The 21,181-nt window shown below is 50.4% G+C and overlaps 1 protein-coding gene across 1 annotated transcript; it reads right to left on the reverse strand.

Annotated features, from left to right (window-relative positions):
* Positions 1-21,181, reverse strand: Igfbp5 (insulin like growth factor binding protein 5). The gene is made up of 4 exons (XM_047545620.1): positions 20,248-21,181; positions 5,961-6,190; positions 5,242-5,361; positions 1-4,542 (listed from the first exon to the last, which is right to left on the reverse strand). Exons 1-4 carry the CDS (start codon positions 20,579-20,581, stop codon positions 4,411-4,413), a joined length of 816 nt encoding a protein of 271 aa, XP_047401576.1. The 5' UTR covers positions 20,582-21,181; the 3' UTR covers positions 1-4,410.

The following is a 21,181-nucleotide window of genomic DNA, read 5'->3' on the forward strand; positions in this document are numbered from 1 at the left end:
TGACCGAATGCACAACTTTATTAAATAAATGCTTTGTCATGACAAGAGACAAAGATTGAGGAGTAACATAAATTATAAGTTGAATAAATAGTATACAGCAATCTTCACTTCTTAATAAAACGTGAGATTCTCTGTTTTTGTTTTTTTTTCCTTTTTATTTCCTTAAGTACAAAATGCTAAACAGGAGCTGAGCTCTTCCGCATTCAGATGATCTTTTTCCTGCTTTTTTTTTTTCCACAAACTGGTTTTGTTTGTTGGTTTATTTTTCCATCCTTTTCATCAGTAAAGATTATGAGCATTTATTTTTTTCTTAAAAAAGTTGAAACGAAAAAAAAAAGAGGAGAGAACAGAGCTATGGTACGTCTATAGTATGTAACACTATAAAGAACTACAGTAATATGCGTTGTGGTTATTGCTGTCCTAAAAAACCAAAAACAACCGGTAGGCAACTCGGAATCTGAAGGAATCTTGTCTGATAACTGTGCTATCCGTGTGGGCTACTGTGTGACGGTGGTGATGGTGGAGATGGGGCTGAGGCTGGTGACCAGGGACCAGAGAATTGGGGTGAACAAGCACAGGATGGCCGGGGACCCCTTCCTCTCTGTCCCTCCCACCCACCCTTCCCCATCTGAAAGGATTTGAGGAGTGGAGGCCAGAGTCTATGAAATGGATGAACTGTAAACTCCATTAGAAACCCAAGAAAGGATGTTTTCAAAAAAAGAAATAAAACCTAAGGGGGGGGGAGTAGAGAAATAGTGCAAAATAATTCTTGCACTTTAGTGGTTTTTAAAAATAAAGACAGTACAACACCCAGGTTGCTGGTTGGTAAAACCCTGTTCTCTTGTCTCACCCTGTTTCATAACTTGGCCTCGTTTTCTCTTGGAAGCCAAAGGTTCCTTTGAGACAAGAGGGTCTCTTCTTCTTGGGCCACTCCTCTCTCAAGTTCCCATTCTGAACTGGAGCCCTTCAAGGGTCTGAGTGGATAAATGGGGTGGGGGGCTGCCCCGCCCCAGGGGGCTTGGCGGTTGCCATGGCAGCCCTGTCTCTGTAAGGAACCAATGGTAGGAGAAGGGTGGTTGAGGTTCACTTCCCCTAGAGGAGGTTAACCCTGCAGGGTTACTATGGAGACAAGAGGTGGTGGTGGGAAGAGGGGGTGAGGGAGAAGAGGAGGGACCACGCAGGGCCTCCTGGGCCTCCCTTCCTCCCAGTGTGGTGCTGATGTCCCCAGGCCTGTCTGCTAGGCCTGGCTGTCAGAGAAACATTCGTGTCTCTTCCTCCCCAGGTGCCCTCTTTGCTGGGTAAGTCAGGGCGGGCTGGGGGAGGAGACTCAGTCTTGCCCAGGCCCCCCTCAGTTACCTGGCCATAGTGGGGGAAGACAGAGGTATCTTTTCCACTGCTGGAGTGAAGTATGAGTCAAAGGGCAAGGGAAGGGGCCTGCAGGAGTGGGCTGGGGGCAGGCACACGTAGACCTGGGCCACAGATAATCCGCAGACGAAGGCCTCCAGGGGAACTGAGAGTGGCCCAGACCGCTGGACGAAGAACTCCCTGCTCAGGACTTCCCACCATTGCAAACCTGCTTTCCCACTCCAGTGGTAAGGGGAAGATAGTCCCTCTGCCCTCAGTAACTCCATTTCTGTGGTCTTCCCCACCTGGGCTCAGCCAGACCTCCCAGTTAAGAAGTTTAGTTCCATCTGTCCATGTGGGTCCAGGTTCCTGTAGGGAGAGGCCAGCTACCCAGAGGCACCCCTGCAAACCATGGAAACTTGCAGGTTCGGCTTAGTAGGTGTGAACTCAGAAAACCTGAAGTGTCTGGTCCTGGTGTTAAACTGGGCCATCACCCGCAACCTGTGGCTGAGAGCAAAGAGATCATGCCAGCGGCAGAAGCCTGTTCCAGGTCCAGCAAACAGTGGGGGTAAAGAGAGAGCCCCTGTCAGGAATCAGGTCCAGGCATGGGGCAGGGGAGGCAGTTCCTGGCTCAGTCTTTTCTTAGAGGAGATGGCGCCCCTGTATCTCCTTGGCAGATCCCAGTCAGATGACTACTGAGGATTCAAAGAATGCAGAAGAGTGACATGGAAAAGCTTTAGGATACTGGCCTAAGGTAGAGAGAAGTGTGAATCGGGGGTTTGGGGACAGTTGTGCAGAGAGATGGGGTGTGCTGTCCGGAAAGGTTCAACAAGTCCTCACGGCCGCCAGCCCCATCAGGCCCTTTGTCTCATGAAGATCGACCACCTTTCCCATCCCTAGTCAACTGTCCTTCCGGGAGCGGGAGACCCCCTCCAAGTTCCATAGCAACGAGTTTGCCATTAGCTGGAATATATTTGCTTCTTTGCTGTCCCTTTGTTGCCCCATGTTTGGTGCTGGGAGTGTTCTCCTCTGTGTCATGCCTTCAGGAAAGAGGGTGGAGAGCTGTGTCCACAGCCAGAAAGGGTCTCCTTTACCAATGTCCAAGTCCCTTTTCCTGGCAGGTTATCTTTAGGCTTAGAGGCCAGTCCCAAAGCCACCCCTTTGTTGAGGAAGTCAATGGAGAATGGGATTTTCTTGGATCAGAATCTGGCTGACAAATGACAGTGTCAATTCCCAGGTTGTCCCAGGTCTTCCTTCTGTCCTCCATTCTAGGGAGGAACCACTGAGCAGCCGGGATCTTGAAAGACTCTTCGATTGTCCCTCCTGGTGAGCTGCAGGTGGGACATCTGAGCACACGTCTTGTCCCTATCAATGCCCAGCCAGTCTACCTGATCCTGGTTCCCATCCAGCTTCTCAGGTCTAAAACCCACCTAAAATTACCCACCTTCCCTGCCTCTTTGGACTGGCGTGGGCTCATTTCTATCTCATAGCCTATTCTTCCATTTTCCTCTCTTCTTCCTTTTGAATCCCAGAAGGCTTATAAAGTGGGGCAGCCAAGGAAAGTTCTGTTGGCTTCCCCTGTCTGTGGCTTCAGCCCTCTGTCTCTCCACTCCGGCTCCCATTTTCCTCCTTTGAGACTTCCCCCAGCTTCTCCCTCTTTGCCCTCTCTCGTCAGTCTTTCTCTTGCTGTGCCAGCAGGCAGACTGAGGGAGGATTTCAAAATGCAGGTCTGCCCAGGTGAAAAGGAAAAGGCTGGGACAGGACCAGTAGGTCACACTTGGACCTGCTGGGCTCGTTTGGTGTGGTGTCTAGAGGCCACACCGAAGGTTTGCAGGCTGAGGTGGGGTGAGCTGGGCAGCAGAGCATGGGCACCATGGGGTACTGGCAGCACCTGGCTTGGTGGGTCCCTAAGAACACACACAGGAAATCATCCAACCCTGTGCCCCACAAAGAGCTGAGCTGGTGGCTCATGGGAAACTGCTGACCAGAGGCAGGCAAAGCTAGAGTCATGGGTGGTATTAGGAGAATATGGATTTTTCTGGTTTTTCCAGAATGAGGAAGCTCCTCAGTGCCCCATAGGAACTACTTTGAAGAGATAATGCAAACCCTTGAAAGAGAGGAAGGAAGAAAAAAGAAAAAAAAAAAGATTTATATGCCTATATATGACTATACGGAGCCTTGTAGATAAATACAAGCCCACTTTTTTCCCAGCCTGTCCTCCTCCACAGAGGCTGCTGCGCTAGATGCTAATTGAAAAAAACAAGGGGTGGAAACCCATGTTTCGGCTCATCTTGAGTCACCCGGAAGAAAAATTCTTTCCCATACGGGGGTGTGTGTTGAGTTTTAAAATTAAATCTGCATGAGGAGTGAAATGTGCACACGTAGTTCATATGTATGTATCTACTTAGGAACACCTATCTAATAGCTCTCAGTTACGAAATTTGTTTTCAGGGGAATGGAATGCACTTTCATCTTGTGAGTCTATGGGGAAAGACCACCCTCTCCTGGGGTCAAAGGAGAGGAGGGAGGGGGTCAAACTATCCACCTTGCTGGCTGGAGGAGGAGACAGACCTGAGAGGCACTGACCAATCCAAACTGGGGAAACTCCAAGGGTGTCACATCTCAGGTCACACCTAGTGCCCCAACCCCTCCTGAGCCCAGGTCAGGGCTGGATCCAGCCTTGGGCCCAGTGCCCTCTCCTTCCTGCCCAGCTTCCTTCTCTTCCTTTCCATAACCCTTCTGTCTTCCAGCGCTTCTACACACTTTTCCTCCTTCTTTCCATCTGGTTCTTTCTCTCTTTCCTTCTCTGTCCATTCAACTTGCCTCAAAAAGAAAACCATTTTCAGGGTAGGGGGGATCTCCTTATCTTTTTGCATCTCTGTTGTTGCCGTTTCCAAAGTTGAGCCCTTGCTAGAGATTCCGAGGTCCTCAGTTTCCTCAAATATATAGATATGTATTTTCCCTTAAATGAGATGAAATGAGTGGCGTCCTGGGGTGGAGGGAGGCGCTGGCTGGAGCGGGGGCTGGGAGTGGGAGGGGACGAGGGAAGGACGGGGAGAGGACGCGTCACTCAATGTTGCTGCTGTCGAAGGCGTGGCACTGGAAGTCCCCGTCCACGTACTCCATGCCTGGCAGCTTCATCCCGTACTTATCCACGCACCAGCAGATGCCGCGCTTGCGACCACGGGAAGGCTTGCACTGGGGAAGGGAGCAACAGGCCCGTGAGGACGATGCACCCCCAGTCTCTGCTCCTGTCTGTCCTACCTCTTCCCCACCCCAAGTGAGGCTCTGGCTCCCAGAGGGTTGAGGGGGCCATGCCCACCCTGGGAGATTGGTGTCCCCCTTTCATGGCAGAGTCCAGAGCCAGTTTAGGCAGCCTGCCCTCAGCTAGCTTGTGCAATCTCTTTTGTGTGCCTCATTTGGGGTCTTCCAACCCGGTATTCTCCAGGGATCCTCAAGAGAGGAGCCATATCTAATAACCAGGGCAATGACGATGGTCATAATAAGGGGACATCCCGTGTGAGCTTTGTCATGCGCCGCAGTGTTCAACTCACCACAGGGTAGGGGCTGCCCTACAGCCCTACAAAGATCAAGCTCTTATTCCTCACCATCAGCAGGTTCTGTAGTCCCCATTTTGCATGAGGGGCCAGAAACACAGAGGCTTTAAGCACCTGGGCGGGGCGGAGGGGTAGTGGTAGGGCTGAGATGTTTGCCAGACCTGCCAATCAGGAACTCCAGGGGGCCCGGCAATCAGCTTTCTGCCAAGCCCTTGAGGTGGTTCTGAGGCTCTTGGAAGTGAATGGCAGAAACCTCAGACACTTGCCTGGAAGTAGTTTCCTGGCAGGTACCAGGAGCCAGGAGCCAGCTGAGTCTGGGAGCACAGCTGGGGAGACATACCTGCTTTCTCTTGTAGAATCCTTTGCGGTCACAGTTGGGCAGGTACACGGCCCGGGGCACCATGCGCGGGCTGGCTTTGAGCTCCTGCAGGGAGGCTTCCATGTGTCTGCGGCAGGGGCCCTGTGTGAATAGCAGGAGGAACGAGTAGCATGAGGGGACCCAGCTGGAGAGGACCCAGAAGCACAGACACGTCGCTCAGGTCGGGGGGCCAAAGGGTCCGGTGGGGTGAAGCTACCACCTTTGGTTCTAATCAGCTGCTGCCAAACACCTTTTCTCCCTGTCATCTGTCATGTGCCCAGGGAGCGTAGAAGCCTGCACTTAGCAGTTCCAGAGTCCTATTTCCCCTTTCACCTTCCAGGACACCTGCCTTCAGCTTTTCTACCCTGCTGAATACCGAAGCCCGGAGGTTTCTGTCTCCAGATGTTCAGCCTCTGTGAAGGAATGGACCTAGTTCTGGGGACCACACACCTGGACAGTGGTCGCTGTGCTTTGCTAAATGAATACTGCCTCTATTCCTGCTCACCTGGACAAGTTCTTGGTCCTGCCAAATGCAAGTTCCAAAAATTATCCTCCCAATCCTAAAATGAGCTACCATAGCAAGCAGTAGTTTCTTTGCTAGGTATCTCCTGCTGCCACAGATGCCCAGGTAGATGCAAGAAAATGTCAAATGTTGGGGTGGCGGCAGAGGGAGAGATGGGGAGAGAATCCCTGAGACCCACCTGTTCAGATTCCTGCCTCATCTCAGGTGCAGCGATGACCCGGGGGTGGGCAGTGTTCTCGGCTCCCCCCACAAACTTAGACTGGGTCAGCTTCTTTCTGCGGTCCTTCTTCACGGCCTCGGCCTTCAGCTCGGAGATGCGGGTGTGTTTGGGTCGGAAGATCTTGGGGGAGTAGGTCTCCTCAGCCATCTCGGAGGTGGTGGGCTCCTCGTGTTCACGAGAGTCTCTCTCTGTGGGGAGAAAGGGCCAGGGGTCAGCCTCTAGGGGCTGGGGAACAATGTCCAGAACCCAGGGCTGGCAGGTTTGAAGTGGGGACAGTAATGAAGGCTGAGATAGCTGGGGACTCTGCCTTCCTAAGCCCAGAAGACGGGGTGGGGGCAGGGGAACAAGACCTAGGGAAGAAGAATTTCAGAGCTCACTTAAGTGGCGGGAAGCTTCTGCATAGCTGGGATCCAGTGGAGTAGGTGGAGGAAAGAAGACTTCGTGGACAAGGAGAACCTTTCAAAGATTTGTTGATTCACGAGGGGAAGTGGGACCAGGGGAAGAAGACATTAGGAGGAAGGAATCAGGAAGGTGGGGGAACAGCCCAAGGGCCCATGGTCTGTGGAAGCGGCTAGCTTGCTGGGGCAAGGGCTCAGTATATGAAATGGGGGGCCATGGTCCAAGAACCTGGAAATCTGGACTGATGGAGGAAAATGGACTAGCCCAGGTATGGGGAGGAGTAGCCATGTCTGTTTTCTTAGTGGGGTCTTTGTGCTTTTAAAACCTCAGGGCATTTAGAGACATTTGGACCTGGGGAACCTGGGGCAGGAGCAGCAGCGTGGTGGGCACCATCATGAGGAACAAAGAAGTGGACCTGAGAAATGTGGGACCAGGAGAGGAACAGTGTGGGGCAGATGGACTCTGGGGCCTCACTCCCTGCTCTGGCCCTGAACTGGCTCTATGTTCCTGGGCTTGGCCCTGGGAGCTGGGACATTACTCAGCTCCAGGCTGAGAGGCCGACAGCTGGCTGGGACCAGAGCAGTTATATATAGGAGTGACTTGGTGACAGTCTAGACTTAGCTGACTTATGACCTTTAGAGAAGTAGGACTTCGTTCATGTATTTGTTGATCTGTTAATCCACCTGCCCAGGCTTTCTCAGTCTGCAGATTTCCAGTAAACTCCTCTCTCAGAGGTGCATACCTTTCTGTCCTCGGGTCCCTGACACCGGACGCCCCAGCCTCAGTAGACCCCGAGTGGGAGACATCAGCTTGCTATTTCCAGGGTGTGTGACCAGGGCAGGTGGAGGATAGGAGGTGCTGATTTCACTGCCCTCTTTTCTTTTTAAATACTCGAAAAAGGTAACAGGGCTCTGTGTGACCCCCAATAACAAATAGGGTGCAGGAATAAACCGTATTCCACTATCCCCAGAGTACCCCCAAATGGTGATAGTCAGGCCTCTGGGATGGGAGAAGAGGAGAAGAACTCAAGGAACTTGAGACAAGAGGAAGTCACAAGGAAGAGAGGCGTTGGGAAGACACTTGGTATGTTGTTGTGGCAGGTGTCGGGCAGGACCTCTGGCCTCTCAGCCAGAGGACATTCAGGTATGAACAGAGGGGTATTCATGGCACTGGGAGCTGAACCCAGGGTGTTCTACCACTGAGCTACATCCCCAGCCACCCCACCTCCTTTTAAAAATTTGAGACAGGATCTCACGAAGTTGCCCAGGCAGGCCTTGAACTTGGGATCCTCTTGTCTCAGCCTCCCAAGTAGCTGGGATTACAGATGTGCACCATTGCTCCTGGCTTTGTGGGCATTTGGAAGCCTGGTTAGGTGATAGAAAGCATCCAAGTGCCTGTTTCTCTCTGACTTTTTGAATTTAATAAACTAGGTACGCTTTCTTTAATATGGCCCTGACAGGGACATTCTTGGCCTGAATGAGCCTCCAGGAGTTTGCAGAGGCCATTGTGGTTAGTTGATTTGGGTTTTTATTCACAAGAGAGGAAGGGATATAATCACTGGAGAGGAAGATTGAAGCTAGAATTAAAGACAGGCAGTTAGGATTGATAGATGATCAGGTCAAATTGAGGAAATGGAGGCCAGTTTGGACCTGGGAAGTTGGAGATCGCCCCTGGGAAAATGGAATGTCGATGTCTCCAGAGCCCTGTGATTACCAAGGTTACCTGCCTATACTAACTCTCCCCAAAGACTGCAGACAGGAAGTTGTTCATTAATGTCCCTGGACTGCTTCCTGCTTCCTGCCTGGAGCGCTCCATTTGGCCCTGCCCACTGCCCATCTTCTTTCCACCTTTTGGCCATCCCACCAACATACCCTGGGCCTAGTCAGGTAGGCAGGAAGGGAAAGCTACATGGGGAAAGAGCAGGAGGACGAAGGAAACTTTAGTGTGTAAAAGGGACCAGGCGCTCTCACTTCTTGGGTTACCAGGATACCAGCCATGGCCCCCTTCTCCCTCCTGGAAGAAGCCTGTGTTACTACTTTTAATAAAGCCTGCTCTGTATGCGTGCCTCGACGTGCTTCTCTAATGCTTAAACTTCAACATGAGGAAGCAGAACTCGTCATGGATCAACCGCGGTATCAAGATGATGGGGAGAAAGCACACAGCAAGGCAGGCTTTCCCAAACCAAGCTGGCACCAGGACCATGGTGCCCCTGGCAGCCTCTCACCCCCTCTTCCCCTGTGCCCTCCCTACTCTGTCACAAACTGCAGTGAGATGAATCGCCAGGCTGGCGTGTGATCTAGGGCTCTAGAAGAGCAATGTCTTGGGATAAAACCAGATTTTCTTGGTCGTGGGAGAGATCAGACTGTGGTTAGGGATGCGGGGAGGAACATGGCTGTTTCTGGGGACTCTCTGAAAATGGAAAGGCCAGGATCCCATCTTCGAGTGATGGCTCCCACCTGAGGCTTGGTCATGGGGGAGTGGACGGACAGAGAGAGAGCTAGCCTTGGCACAGGAGGGCTGCTGGCCACCTCACTGAGCAACGTGAGGCACTTGGCTCAGCCTCTGTGGGCATCACCAGGCATATCCTAGTCCTCAAAAAGTACTGGACCACTGGGGGAGTAGGAAAGTGGGTAGGGGAGGGTTGCCATCAAAGACCTGGGGACATGCTGGGCTGTATACCTAGAAGAGATATGACCAGATAACATAAGGGGGCTGGCTGCTGACCAGCGGCCTGCTCAGTCTGATCCTGAGTGCTGGCAAACTGTCCTCAGGAACCCGGTAGACGTGGGCTCCCACCAATGGCTTCTTTGAGAGCAGGGCTTCAGGAAGCTGCCACACTCCAGTGGCTGGTTGGAGCAGCTCCCAGAACCTTTTCAAGAGGCCACTGAATCCACCCCCACATCCAAGTACACACACTAGTCTTAATGGTGCACTGTGTGGTTCTTGGAGACATCCTTAGTTAATTTCAGTCTGTTCTCTCTTAGGCCATGGCAGGTGTGGAACTGTGGTACTCACAGCCCTCTCAAGACCCTATGCTTTGAGGATCTTTCTAAGAAGTGCGTTGGGTCACCCTTAACCTTGAGTCACTTTCCTGGGAGGAGTTTGGGGCTATTTTTCAATAAACTGTAGGCAAGTTTATTTTGACCTTTGTTAGTCTTTGAAAGTGTTCGAGTATTGATCAGAAGCTAAACAATGATGAAACTAGAAGACAAAGTGTAGACTCCAGTATCTTTTTTTAAGTCACTTAAAAACTTTGCAAACCTTGGGTCTTACAAAGGTGAGAGGGTGCCCCCCCCCTCCCAGTTTGCAGGCCCTTTGGCTGCTTCTGAAGGGCAGGCTTAAAGTTTTGATGTGCCTCCTGGTTTTTGGTGCCACTTAACCCCGTGGGACCTATTACTTAGGCAGCAGGAGAGTCGAGTGTCAAAGATACTAATCAGGGTCTTGTGGTCACCTGTAGGCTCTAGAGAGACAGTGGAAACTTGGAGGAGAGCCAGTGCAGAGCCACAAAGATTAAAGGGCTGGAAAGCAAGATTGCAGTTGGAATGGCAGAGCCAGCTAACCCTACTCAGCTGCTTTGAGGCTGAATCATAAATAGGTTTTCAATTTTGAAAAGGTTTAAGTTTTAGATAAAATAAGAGGGCACAAGTAGATTGGCTACTCCAGAGCTATTTCATCAAGGGAGATGAATTGAGGTTGTGGAAGGGATTTAGTTGGGATTTGACGAAGGACTTCCTGGTGAAGGCTGCTGTGTGTGAGCAGTGACAAAGGAGCTTTACAGTGGACTCTGGAATGTTTGGCAAGCTGATCAATACCTGGAGATGGCCAGTAGATGGCGTAGGAGGCCGAGGCCTACACAACCTATTCTCATTTCTAGACTGTAAGCAACTTTAAAATCTGAAATTTGGGTATCTCCTTCTACTTCTCTGATAATCATTCTGAGCAATCCTTTTCCTCTCTTTGTGTGTCTCCAACAGGCATTTAAAGCTTCAGGGAGATGGAAAGCAAGGGCTGTGCAGAAAGAAAGCAGGTGTGGGGCAGGAAGAGAGGGGATAATGTCCAGCAACTGTCAAATGATTCAGGAAGGAAGAGACACATCCCACACCTCCACCTCTAGATGCCATGCTGAGAGGATTCTGCAGAGATGGAAAAACGGAATGCTAGGTATCTTTTCCTCATGGAAGCTACAAAGGCAGGATGTTCAATTTCATGATCTGATCCAATGACCAAGGCAGTAGGGAACAAGCCTATTATCTTGACGTTGCCTTGGAGTAGGTTCTGAATCTACTATGGCTTCTAGCCTAGTCCTTCCAACCAGCTGTCCAATGCCCCAATTCCATCCATGTCAGAGTGGCCTGTTCAGTTCTCCAATCACACTGGGGCAGTAGCATCCACAGAGCAATGTGGGTGCACTGGATTCTCCCCAGGGCAACATGGGCAAGTGCTTGACTGTGCCATCCTCCAAGACCCAGAAAACGGGGGGTGCCTGGGTATAGGCCCAGTTCTACGGACTCAGAGGCAGCCAAGGTGGGCAGCCACACTCAGCACCTTCTCCTGACCCAGCCCCTGGCTGCTGCGTTTCTGTTGCGCGGGTACAGAGCTTCACCAGCCGAGGCTAGGAAGCACTTCAGAAGATCCAGTCCCACCTTGCTTCCTGGTCAGAGCAATGGATGGATCCAGGTGGGCACCTGTTGCTCCCTGAAGTCTAACCTTCTTCAGTGGGGCCCTTAGTCACACCCTGATGCTATTAACAACTTGAGCCTGTACTGGTGTTAGTGTCCCACTCTCTCCTGGCCTCATTCTCAAAAATATGAGGAAACTGGGTGAACCGGATATTGTGATTTGACAGAAATTGCAGAAACTGAGGTATACTTAGCATTCTCACCCTGGGAGGGCTTTTCCAAGCCTCCTCCATCTGGGGAGACTCTCCAGTCTCTTTTTCTAGTCAGAAGACAAGAAAGTGGAATCAGAATCTCCCTACAAGGAATGAAATGGGGACTGGGTTCCACTGGTTCTCATTCTAGCTACTTTTGTGAAATTTAAATTGTCAGCTTCTTCAGCACAGAGCTTTGTCATTTATCTTTGTCTCTCTAGTGGGGTGGCGTTCAATAAATAATCTTTAAATGCATGAATGAATGTGCCCGAGAGGCAGAGAGCAGTCCGGAAGCATTTCTGTAACACGCTGTGGCAGGTCAGAACTTGGTGGATGCCTAGAGAGATCATCTCATCCAAGCCTCTGCCTCGAAGCATGATACTCCTGCTGCAGAAGGGTGCAGGGAGCAGGGGATGGGCAGCACAAAGGTGGGCAAGGGGGCACTGCCCCTGGGCCTACTGGGCTTCTTTTTTACCAAGATGGCAGCCTCCAACTAATGTGGCTATTGCAATTAATAAATATTTAAATCCAATTAGCAATTGAGTCCTCAGTTGCTCCATTTCAAGGGCTCTTTCATTACACCTGGCTGGTGGCTACCATGTTGGACAGTGCAGATATAGAACACTTTCATCATCACAGAAAGTTCTACTGGACAGCGCTGGCCGAGGGCACTGATCCGTGCCTGAGAAAGGACAAAAATAGCACAGCCAGGCTGGATGCTCTGCAGTCCCCCTCCCTTGCTCTGTCTCCCAGCCAACATGTAGTCTCCTGCTCTTTGCTATGGCACAAGGCTTATGAGAGAATGAGGGAATCAGCTGCTCGCTGTTTATATTAAAAAAAAAAAAAAAAAAAAGAGTAAGACATGTCTCATCCCCAAGTCTGACTGTTTCCCAGCTCTGGATGCTAATTAACTGGATTTCTTGTGTGTGCATTTGCATAAAGAGAAAGGGCATAGGGTGCCGGGTGGGAGCCTTCCAGAGGAGCTGTGAAGTCCCTCTTCCTCCCCATCCCAGCTCTGACCAGCACCTGGCTGACTCCAGTCTTTCTGGAGACACCGTTTTCTTTTCCTCTGTGGTCAGTAACAGACGCGAGTGATCCGAGCTCTTTTTAACTGGAGTTCTGAGCAGAGAAGGAGACAAGTACTGACCTTCTAAGAAGGGAACAGATCCAAACAGCTGTCATCTTAGGGAACAGTCGCAAGAAGGGAGGAAGGCTGGGAGGCCACACTGTAAGAGTCAGGAGACTCCAGAGTCCTGTGACTGATTGCAAGGACTGGAGGCTTACCTGGTGGGGGCTCTTCAACAGCCCCCATTCAGGCCAGGGAGATGCAAAACTGGCCAAGGTGGGACCATAACCCTTCTATCCTGACCTGAGAAACAGACACCATTGTAGTACTATGGGCGCACAGTTCGAATCCAGAGCCAGACATCCAGGGTTGAAATCCCAGCTGAACTACTGAGGAGCTGCATCAAGCTGTGCTGCCCTTGACCTTCAGCCACCTTCCTGGGAGGAGGAATGGGCTGTAGCAGTTAATCTGGGGTCAGATTTACTTTGACCTGAGTTTCTTCTCCTCTCTCATGGGAGTTGCGGGGAGGATGCTAATAGCCCCTTCTCCCTAGGGTGATTATGAGGATTCGGTGAGTCGACACATGCTAATTAACTCACGGCACAGGTCTCTGCTTGTGTAGGTCTCCGTGGTCCCTTGCCTCCCTAATTCCGGTCAAGGATAAATCTGGTTGCTGTAGCACCTGATGGACAGATTGTAGACCACAAGATCAAGGCTCCCGGAACTGCAGAAAGTGATCTCTGGGGAGGGGTTTGCCGACCCCAGGTGAGAAAGCTGTGCTCTGGGAATCCGTCTGTACTTAGAGAACATACCCCGGGAGTTCTTCCCTCTGTCTAACTTCATTCCCTCATCCTGCATTTAGGGCACTAGGTCTCCTTCCCACAGAGTGGAAGATTGAGGTGTCACTTATATTTTCTTTTTTTTTCTTTTCTGTGGTACCAGGGATTGAACTCAGGGGCACTCAATCACTGAGCCACATCCCCAGTCCTATTTTGTATTTTATTTAGATAGGGTCTCACTGAGTTGCTTAGTGCCTCGCTTTTGCTGAGGCTGGCTTTGAACTTGTGATCCTCCTGCCTCAGCCTCCCGAGCCACTGGGATTATAGGCTTGTGCCACTGCACTTGGCTGAGGTCTCACTTATAAATTCCTCACTGTCCAGGGACCAGAGGTAAAGAAAAGCTATTTATTTATTTATTTACTTATTCATTCATTCTGAAGTCAAACTAGGATTCAGGGCCAGGACTTTGATGTGATTTGTTGGTCCCTGGTGGGGGGCAGTTGGTGATAAATATTCATATAGGAGAGACACACTTACGCAGGATTCCCAAGATGAGAGTCACCAGGCAGACTATTCTAAGAGTTGGGGAAGGAAGAACATATTCAGAGAAATGTTCATAGTGTTTCTAACATTAAGCCTCAAACAGCCTTTTCTGACTTGACCACACTGCCATTCAGGACTCATTCAGAACATTACAAAAGTCCTGTATGACCAGAAGAGGGCAACAGAGAGCAGGCAGCGCCCACTCTTCTGTCCCTGGACTCTGAGCTTGCTTTTGCAGAGGGGTCCCACAAGAGAGTCCTAATTCTGCTAGGGTGTCCTGTCTGTCAAGAAAAACTCAAACTCTTCTTGATTGATTTTTGGGGTCAAGAAAAGAGAGTGGAGGCAGCAACTCCATTCTCTGGTGAGGGAGAAGCTTGCTGGTGGCATCTGTGTTATCCCATTAAGTGGCCACTAGCTACATGTGGCTACTGAACACTTGAACTATGGCTAGGGGGACTGAGAAACTGAATTTTAAGATTTTTTAAATTTCAACTAGTTTAATTAGTTTAAACTTAAAAATCGATACTCAATTTGGTTATTGGAAATGTTTTAAGTATGTTTGGATCAATAGGGTATGTTTACCTTTCTTTTCAACTAAATTTTGTGAAACCCAAATACAGATTAAGTATTTTCAATGAAACTTTAATGTCTGGGTTGAGACATGTGGTAAATATAAAATACACACTGGACTTCAAAGACTAAATATGAAAGAAAGAATGTAAAATATCTCATTATTAGTTGTTTAAGTTCATCTTGAAATGATGTTTAGAACATGTTGACTTAAAACAAATTAATTTCACCTGTTTCTTTTTAAACTTTTAAAAATGTGGCCACTGGAAAATTAAAAACTATATATGTGGCTTGTATTATATTTCACTTGGATGTGCTGTTGAATCTGCAAGGAGATTGGTCTTTGTTGGGCTGATAGAGGGATGTGAAGCCCTGATGGTACAATCTAGATGGTTCAAAGAGCTGGAATCCACATGAAACAAATTGTCAAACTGGTAGGGGTCATCCAAGGCTGGGATCTGAGTGCAAATTCAGCAGGGCCTCAGGTTAGGGTTGAACAAGGGAAAGGGCCCGATCTGATGGTTGAGGTTGAGGAATCAAAAATAAGTTAACTTACTGAGTTGAAAACTAAGGTTCCCCTGGCAGGTCTAACCATTGGGAATGGGGTTTGTCTTATCTGCCTCCTTGTTAAGTATCCCCAAAGGAAGGAGCTGCCTCGGTCTCCAGGATGGGTTAAGATAGCTCTTGGCACTGCCTCAAGTTAACCTAAGTGCCAGATATAACGTGGAAGCCCAGGCCTCCTCTCCAGCTGAAACACTTTGATATGCCTGAGCCAGGTGACTCTCTTGGGCCCTTCTTCATCAGCTTTTGTGACAGATGGTTTCCGTTCTTTTTTTCTGATGCAGAAATCCCCAGGCACCTCTGTAACACCCCCTACCTCATATCTTGTCATCCTGCTCACCAGCCCCGTGGAAGGCCAGCCCTGTGGAAGGTCATGCTGTTGGAGGCAGGTTGCCATGGAAATCAGGCCACTTCTGTGCTGAGTTCCCCTTAGATGCTGGAGCACCGCACAGCCAAGGGGCAGTAAGGGCCCACCTGGCCACGTCTGGAGACCTTCTTGTCATTCAGGACATGAGGTCTGGCACCTAGACCTGAAGTTGGCTGAATACCATTCCTTCACACCCTCCTCGACCCATTTCCCTGATCAAACCACTGGTATCAACCAGCCTCGTCCCCAAGACCATGTAGAAAAAGAGACAGAAGCAAGAGGGTGAGCAAGAGGGTGCTGTAGTCCCCACTTCCTTCTCCTTCCCCTAAAACAGAGCCTCCCACAGTAGGGGGCTCTAATTTCACCTTTACAACCCCCACCATGGGAGGACAGCCTTTGGCGGTGCTGACCAAGGGCTTCTTTGTGGATTACAGTAGACCCCTGCAAGAACCCTAGAGAACAGTGACGTCGTCAAGACTGATGGAAGTGGTGCTAGAACTGGAGGGAAGAGTCCTATCTCTGCCACCAACTCTGCCCCTTATCTTGGGCAAGTGACTTCCCACTCCGGGCTCAGTGTCCTCATCTATAAAACCAGGGCCTTGGCTGAGATGATCACATGGGTTTTTTCCAGCTTTGACTTTCTTTGGCCAATACCCAGATAATTCCTGGAGAGAGAGCTAAGCTGAGTGGACAGGCTGGAAAGACCACTCCTCCTTTCACAGAGATTTCTAGTCACTTCTGTGGATGTATATTAAGAAAAAATTATAACAGAAATCATGGGAAAAAAATGAAACTGGAAACAAGAGGGGGATCATCTAAATACTGGAAGAAGGGAAGTAGAAGCCTACATTGGCTTCCTGGTGTGCTTATTTATTTCTGCAAATCTGTAATCAACCTAGATGCTTTGAAGAATATATCAGGTTAGAATTTAGGGACAGTTTCTGAGAATTGCGACTTTTGGACCACTTGTGGTTAAAATGCAAAATTAGAGGGGCTGGGGTTGTAGCTCAGTGGTAGAGCGCTTGCCTAGCATACATGAGGCACTGGGTTCGATCCTTAGCACCACATAAACATTTTTTAAAAATGCAAAATTAGAGTTTAACAAAACTTCTCCCCCTTGTTGTTGCTCATGACAATCATTCTCTGCCCTCTTCCTTCTTCTCTGTCCCTTGTTGGTACCTGGTTATTTATGAAGTTCTTTCTGTTTCTGGATGTAGTGTCTTTGGAGTGTGGCCATTCTTCTCCAAAGTTTTATCTTCTACATTTAAAATATCTTAAAAGTTTCATAGGCAGGTACGAAGTAAAAACTTTCTACCAATCTTCCCTCCCCTTCCACTAGCTCCTCCCCCCTGCATTAGGGACCCTGCTCCCATGCCCTTTGTGCTAACCCTCAGGGTGACCTCTGGCGCAGGGTCAGCCTGGCTTTCCCTCTGCAGCTGCAGGCCCACCTGCCTACTCAAAGCCAGCTCAAGCCCCAGGACTAGCAGCTGCTCATACTTAAAACTCCTGCCCTCCAGGGATGCTTGAGAGTAGGGGCATGGACATGGTGGGGGTGGGAGAGTGAGGTTCAAGAAGGGAAACCAGAGGAAAATGGAAAGAAAAGGCGCTCTCACAGGGCCAGCCTTGCTTGTTCTTCCAGTCTGAGCTGACACAGCAGAAGGAAGGGAAAGATTGGGGGGAAAAGGCAAGAAAAGTCAAGTTAAAGCACTGTCCCTTGTCTTCCCACCTCCCGTTTTGGTTGGCTCAGGCACAGGCAGCCTCTTAAAGACTTGTTTCAAAGGGAGGGAGTGAGGGTGGGAAAGGAATCTGGCTCCTTCAGTTTTCCAAGATCTTGGTCAACCCTTCAACCCAAACATAAATTTGACCAATAAACCTAACTCTGGAAATTGACTTCAACATGGCATTTGGACTGGGCTTGGAGTTGAAGCCCGGGTGATGGAGGCCAAACTCCTCAAAGTAGCAAAGATAGAATTCATTTTCACGTTGGTAACGTGTTTTTTCTCCTTTCTTTCCCAGAGGCATATTTTCTGTCTCTCTTTGCCTCTTATTTCTCAGAGACAGGACTGAAACCCAGGACTGCTCTCTACATTTCAAACTTCATGTCTCTTCCAGCAAGGGCGGAGACTTCCTAGACCCAGCTGGGTATGCTCAGTGCCAGACCATAGAGCCACAGGTACCTACCTTCCAAAGCAAAGCCGGGCCCTTCCTCGACTCCCTCGACTCGCTCCAGCTCAACGACATTTATTAAACTGGGCCCAATAAGGAGCTCCCGGTCTCTCGCCTCCCTCCATCCTCACGCACATCACCCTCGGTTTCTATATCTATCTCTGCCCCTGAACTGGCCAAAATAAAATGCAGGACAAGGCGCAATCTCAGCGCCCGGCTCTCCAGGCTACTCCGGATCGGGTTGCTCAGCAACGCGACTAGCAAAACAGTCTCCGCCTCGCTCCCTCCCCCGAGCTTTGGCTGCCTGCCGCCTGACTCTCCTCCACTCCCCACTTCTGATTCCAGAAATGCACTTTTTTTTGGGGGGGGGCGTTACATAACATAAATATATAATATATACTTTTGGTTGTATTTGTAAATATGTAATTTAGTATGTGTACATTAAATGGCTATGCTGCATTACAATCTACAATGATAAATATCTATATTCTCTTTATATATCTATGTATCTTTCAACTGAGGGCGAGAGGGGGCAAATCCATGCTCAGATTTGGGTGATGGAGGAGGGGGCAGGTGAGTTGGGGAGCAGGTATTTTGGCTATAGGACTGAAAGGACCCTCCTGACTTTCTAGCAGTCCATTTTCCTTTTTCTTAAAAACTGTGTCTGCGCCATCTCCAACCTTTTAGGCACAGCTCTACAGCTGAAAGGCTTTCTCCAGGAGCTCCCATTCCCACCCGGTCTGTTCCGAGGAAGGCGTCAGCCTCGGCGGTGGTGGAGCACCGCCAACCCGCCAGGCACCTGCCTTAGGTGGGCGGGGTTGGCGAGAAACGCTGGGGCTGGGAAGCCCTGGAGGAACGTGCTTCGGGTTGGCCCAAAGGCACCCAGAAGGTGGGAGTTGAGAAAAGAGCTCAAGAGAATTCTAAAGGGGATCTTGCTTGAGACAAAAGTCTCGTGTGTGTGTGTGTGTGTGTGTGTGTGTACGCGCGCGCTTAGAGTGTGTTGAACCGGGAAACTTGCGCGCTGGCTTTGCTGTCCCAGTAAATGCGCGTGCGCGTGCGCCCAGCGCTCACATCTCCCACACCGACTACAACACACCAACCACACAGCTGGGCGAAACGAATGGAGCTGGGATGCAGCTGAATGATAACTTGCACATTTGTGATGTGAAGGGGTGGTTACCCAAGCTCTAGCTTCTGAGCCAGGTCATCGATTCATACATTTTCAGCTGGAAGGAGCTTAATAAAAATAACCCTGTAAATCGGTCTCTGGTCTCTGGGGTTTCCGGGGAATGCAAGTCCACCCCGCCCTCCACCTTCCCCGCTTCCCCCCAGGCCGCAACCCGCCTACTATCACATGTTGCAAAGCTGGAGGGGCTAGTGCCTGAGACAGTCAAAATCTACAGTTCGCTGAGGATAGAGACAGAGCCCAGGCAAGCTCTCCTGCCTCTTGGCCAGCGTGGAAGCAGTCCTCTCCTACATGTTAGTGTCGGTAGTTTGCTTTAAGAAAACTTGAGTTGGACTGCTCATGAGTAGTGGAGAGGGATAGGTGGGAGAGAATGGCAATGTAAGAAACTACACCAAATAAATTTAATTTAACTATTGTTAACACCCTTAGGAGCGATCAATAACTAAGTTGACTTCTCGGAACTCGGACTTTTATGTATCGTTAAACTTAAAATACATGCGTATTTAAGATCAGGTTACTCCAAAAAGAGTTATGCAGCTTGAGGCAGATCTGTTCTGATTGTACAAGCAGCTCTGTCAATCATTTAAACCCCAGACTCCTGGCGCCGAGAATTTGGGGGCGTGGTAATGGGGGTGGGGCAAGCGGAGGGAGGCTCCTGGCGCGTGGCCTTTGTCTCCGCCCCTTGAATTTTGCATTCCAGGGCCCCGCCTGCATTTACGCCACACCCCCTAGTGTTCTGGTTTGAGAGACTGGGGCTGGGGGTCGGGACTAGGATGGAGTGGAGCGGGCGGGTTGCGGGGGATCAGCATAGGCCGGGAAGTAGATAAGTCTGAATCTTACAGCCCTCTTTGCCTCCCAACTCTATGTACACCTTTCATCATAGGTAAAATCGGACTTGAGGAGACAAGAAAGGGAATTAGATTTATGGTCGAACATCCAGCACGGAACACCAAATCCTTCCTTCCTATCCCTCCACCCCCATGCCCTATTCCAGCGGTCCTAAAGTATTCTTTCCCTTACTGAGAGAGCTTTTTTTTTTTTTTTTTTTTTTTTTTTTAACAATCATAACGAGTCAAAAGCATTGTGTGTGCGTGGGAGGGGCCTCAAGGACCCCCATCCAGAAGGTATTTGCTGCTATAGATGAGTGTCGGTGTGCGCGCGCGCGCATGTGTAGGGGTGGAGGGTTAGATACGTCTGGAGGATGGGGGGTTGGGTGGGGGGGGCGCGAAGGGGGCTGGGAGGGACAAAGGTGGAATTAGCTCAGAAGATGGGTAACGCCTCTCCAGGCCCCAATTAAAACAGTATTTTAACAAAAGAGTGGGGTTTTTTTCAAGTTCAGAAAAAAGTGGGGGGGGGGTGGAGGAGGGAGTCAGTAATGTAACAAACAATTTTTCAGACTGGATATTGGGTACCAGGGGATTTGGACCTTGAAACCGAATAGTAGTAGCTCAGTCAGTATTCGGGTGAGGTGGAAGGTGAGGAAGGGCTCAGGTACGTAGAGGTAGGCAAAGAAGGAGCAAAAGCTAGGAGAGGCTGGGTTAGACAGCCGCCCGGCCGCCCAGCCGCCCAGGGTGACAGAATCCTCCAGGGCCCCAAGTCTGAGGTGCAAGGACCCACCCCGACGACTCCCGGGATACACCCGTCTCTAAGCCACTTGCTGCGCAAAGCGCGCGCGGGCCCAACCCGTCCCTTGTCCCCCGCCCGTGCGCCGCGTAACTGGCACACTAAGCGCGCTCACCGATCTTGGCTTGCTCGCGGTAGCTCTTTTCGTTGAGGCAAACCCCGCGGCCGTGCAGCAGGGCGTGCAGCGGCTTCTCCTCGTCTTGCCGGGGGAGGCAGCGCAACCCTTGGGCGCAACGCTCTGTGTAGACGCCGCATGACTGCCCCTCCGCCAGGGCGCAAGTCATGCAGCAGCCGCAGCCTGGCTCCTTGACCAGCTCGCAGCCCAGGGGGCTGGGGGGGCACATGGAGAGAGATTTCTCATCGCAGGGCTCGCAGTGCACGAAGGAGCCCAGGCCCTGGGTCGGCCCCGCATAGGCGGCCAGCAGCAGGAGGACCGTGGTGAGCACCATCTTCTCCGAGTCGCCCTTTACTTCGGGGCGGGGCAGGAGAGCGAGAGTGCGGGGAGGAGAGAAAGGTGCCAAGAGGGCGTCCGGAGATTTTTTTTTTTTTTTTTAAATCTTTGGCAGGTAGAGCAGGTGCCCTCCCCCAGACACTTGCAAAATGTGGGGAGCGAAGGAGGATCGAGGTGGCTGCGAGCAAGTCCCAATTGCAAAGATTAAAGACTTGCAACAGGTTGGGGGGAAAAAGAGTCGCGCCAGGTGCACGCAGAGTGAGCGGAGGCCAGAGAAACCCCCCGGAGGGAACTGGTCAGAATTGCAAGGGGGAAAGTCACACAATTGCTCACCCTAAAGCAACCACCGAAATAATGAGCTCGGAGGCTGTGGAGAAGAGAGTGGCTGGGGGGAGAAAAATGGATTTGTCTTCAAAAATTTTGCTTAAAATCTGAAATACACCCTTCTCCTTTCTAACCCTTAGCTACCAGGGGCGCACGGCTGCAGCAGGTAAAAGGCGTTGGCGGCAGCCGAAAGGGGGGAGAAAGTGCTGAAATCAAGAAATTAAAAAAAAAAAAAAAAAACCCACGCACACCTAACCCAAACCCTAACACCTCT

This window comes from Sciurus carolinensis, chromosome 3, assembly GCF_902686445.1.
Source record: "Sciurus carolinensis chromosome 3, mSciCar1.2, whole genome shotgun sequence".
NCBI classification, from domain to species: Eukaryota; Metazoa; Chordata; class Mammalia; order Rodentia; family Sciuridae; genus Sciurus; species Sciurus carolinensis.

What these genes read in the sequence shown, in the direction of transcription:
- Igfbp5 (XM_047545620.1), bottom strand. Translation starts at nt 20,581, where the DNA reads ATGGTGCTCACCACGGTCCTCCTGCTGCTGGCCGCCTATGCGGGGCCG. An exon ending in CCGCGAGCAAGCCAAGATCG is followed by an intron (nt 6,191 to 20,247) that starts GTGAGCGCGCTT and finishes TTCTCCCCACAG; the next exon opens with AGAGAGACTCTCGTGAACAC. An exon ending in TGAGGCAGGAATCTGAACAG is followed by an intron (nt 5,362 to 5,960) that starts GTGGGTCTCAGG and finishes CTATTCACACAG; the next exon opens with GGCCCCTGCCGCAGACACAT.